This window comes from Cebus imitator, unplaced genomic scaffold (assembly GCF_001604975.1).
Source record: "Cebus imitator isolate Cc_AM_T3 unplaced genomic scaffold, Cebus_imitator-1.0 Scaffold266, whole genome shotgun sequence".
Lineage (NCBI taxonomy): Eukaryota > Metazoa > Chordata > Mammalia > Primates > Cebidae > Cebus > Cebus imitator.
In genome coordinates, this window is record NW_016107581.1 from 2,530,758 (window position 1) to 2,533,629 (window position 2,872).

The following is a 2,872-nucleotide window of genomic DNA, read 5'->3' on the forward strand; positions in this document are numbered from 1 at the left end:
ATAGGACCTTCTGCTATGTTTTATACATTCATAAAACGTGTGTGTGTGTGTGTGTGTGTGTGTGTGTGTGTGTGTGTGTGTGTGGTGGTGGTGATGGGGGCCATCCACAAGGCAGGGCTGTCTCCACCCCTGACAGCTTCTGTCCCGGCCCCTTCACCCCCACAGGCATGAGCTTCTGGAGGAAGCCTGCCGCCAGGGCCTGCCTTTTGCTGCCTGGGACGGGCCCACCGTGGTGTCCTGGCTAGAGGTACTGGGGCCCAGAAATGCTCTGACTGTTGGTCCCCAACCCCTCGGACCGCCCCAGTGGTATGGGCTGCCTGGTCCTCCTGGCACCACCCTGCTTCTAGCCCAGAGGTGGGGTGGCCATGGGCTGGGCAGGTGAGGACCCGGGAAGGCTGATCTTCCTGTTCATCTAAACAGCTTCTTTCTCCTTCCCCTTCCACACCTGCCGCTCTGGCCTTGTCCACCTGGGTCATGGTCTCCTGTCGCTCTCTCTACTCTCTCTTTCTGGATTCTCTGTCTCTATTTTTCGGCATCTCTGACCATGCTTTTGTCATTCCCCATATTTCTTCTCTTGTCTCCGATGGCCCTGCTGACGTCTGTCTCCCCCTTCCTGTCTCTCCCCACCCTCTTTTTCTCCGTCCCCTCCGCACTGCACCCCCCATTTGTCTCCCTCGGACTCTTCCTCATCTTGTCCACGTGTCTTCCTTGTCCTGTTTTTTCTCCCTGTGAACTTTCCCGCGCATCTGTTTCGCCTCCCCTTGCCTGTCCCCACCTGCCTGTCCCCCCATCTCTCTGGTTTTCTCCTCCTCTGTCCCCTCTGTCCCCTCTGTCCCTCTGTCCCTCTGCTGCAGCTGTGGGTAGGCATGCCTGCCTGGTATGTGGCCGCCTGCCGGGCCAATGTCAAGAGTGGTGCCATCATGGCCAACCTGTCAGACACAGAGATCCAGCGTGAGATCGGCATCAGCAACCCGCTGCACCGACTCAAGCTACGCCTCGCCATCCAGGAGATGGTCTCGCTCACCTCGCCCTCGGCCCCTGCCTCCTCCCGCACCGTGAGTGTCCGGCGGCCAATCCCAGCCTTCGCTTCCTCAGGGCCCCGCCTCTTTTCCCTCAGTCTAGCCAATCCTGGGCCTGCTCACTCCAGCTTTGTCCCACGACCCACGACCCTGCTTCCCATTGGTTCTCAGCCCCCTCAGGCTCCCGTTTGCTCCACCTGTGGTCCACGTGGCCCCTTCCCTGACTCTCCCTCTCCTCGGCATTTGCTGTCCCACTCAAATGTCACCACCTCCAAGAAGCCTTCCTTAAGTCATCAGCTAAACTAGTTTCCTTTATCATTCTAGCACATCAGCACTTTCTAATTTTCCCCATAGCATTTATTGCCTTCTAATTATTTTATCGTTTTCGTTCCAACTTTTTATTACAAGAAATTTCAAACATACAGAAAATCATGTGTACCCAGTTCAGCAATTCTCAACCCTTTGCTGTACTTACTCTGTTGTGTATGTTCAGTGAGGGGAGTGGAAAGTACGGGTTGAGTATCCCTTAGCTGAAATACGTGGGACAAGAAGTGTTTAGAATTTGTGATTTTAAAGTTTTTTTTGGGAATATTTGCAAATAAATGAAGTATCTTGGGGATGGAAGCCAAATCTAAACATGAAATTCATTTATGTTTCATATGCATCTCATACACATGCCTAAAGGGAATTTTATTATACAACATTTTAAATAACTTTGTGCATGAAACAAAGTTTTGACTGCATTTTGATTGTGACCAGATGGGGGATTTTCCTCTTGTGGCCTCATGTCAGCACTTAAGAAGTTTAGGGCCAAGTGCCATGGCTCACACCTATAATTCCAGCCTTTTGGGAGGCCGTAGGTGGCTGATCTCTTGAGCCCAGGAATTCGACAGCAGTCGGACAACATGTCGAAACTCAGTCTCTACTAAATGTAGGGCTGAGGGCCCCACAGCGTCGTGGGGTGAGCCTTATGCTGTGCTAAGGCACAGGATCCAAGAAATAAAGAGACAGGACACAGAAGTACAAAGAAAATGCACCTGGGCTCGGGGGGCCACGCCACCTCTGAGCGGTGTCAGGAGAGGCCCCGAGTGTCCAGAAGCATGAGTATTTCTTGTGCATAGGTTAGGGGGCAGGGCAGTGAGTGAAATCATCTTTAAGGATAGTGATAGGGTCGTGAGCAATAAAACATGGGGTCAACCTCCATTAGATCACCTAGGCTGGGAGGTGGACAGTGCGCAGCAAGGGGCCCGTTCCCATGAAGGCAGGGGCCATGTGCAGTAAGGGGTCCACCCCGATTAGGTCACCGAGGCTTGAAGGTGGGCTGTGCAGTGAAGAGGGTGCAGTGTGCAATACTTTTATCTATGGGAAACTACTTCTAAGAAGATTTATAGGAGGATGCTTTAAGTCACATAGCAGTGACAGAGCTGTCAAGGTTACCGCCACCTGCTGGCAGCTTCCAATGGGTTCTATGGGAAGATGCTTTTCAAGCAGCACAGCAGCAAGAACTGATAAAGTTCACAGTCACCAAGGTGGATTGCCGTTCTGAGGGCAGCCTTCCACAAGAACTGGAGCAAGGTCCTACAACTCCTTTATCGAGAGGAGTGGCTCTCGCCCCAAGTCTGCCATACAGCGGGTATCTTTACGATACTGAACACTGCCGCCTGGGCCATGGATTCTTGTCCTGGTATAACTGTTTTTCCCTTAAATCATGCTCTGCACTGTGTCTGCTCTAGGCATTCCTCCAATTATAAGCTGCTTATTCCTTAATTCATGCTCTGTACTGTGTCCACACTAGGCATTCCTCCGATTATGAACTAAGATATAATTATAGGTATATATTTAGGGAAATATTC

General features: G+C 51.5%; 1 protein-coding gene across 2 annotated transcripts in view; it reads left to right on the forward strand.

Annotated features, from left to right (window-relative positions):
• Positions 1-2,872, forward strand: part of PPFIA3 (PTPRF interacting protein alpha 3) — a 34,920-nt gene that overhangs the window by 24,749 nt on the left and 7,299 nt on the right. For both annotated transcript variants that reach the window (XM_017500525.2, XM_017500524.2), the window contains exons 20-21: positions 166-247; positions 855-1,055. In XM_017500525.2, coding sequence (XP_017356014.1) covers positions 166-247; positions 855-1,055 — 283 coding nt within the window. The remainder of the gene's footprint in view (positions 1-165; positions 248-854; positions 1,056-2,872) is intronic.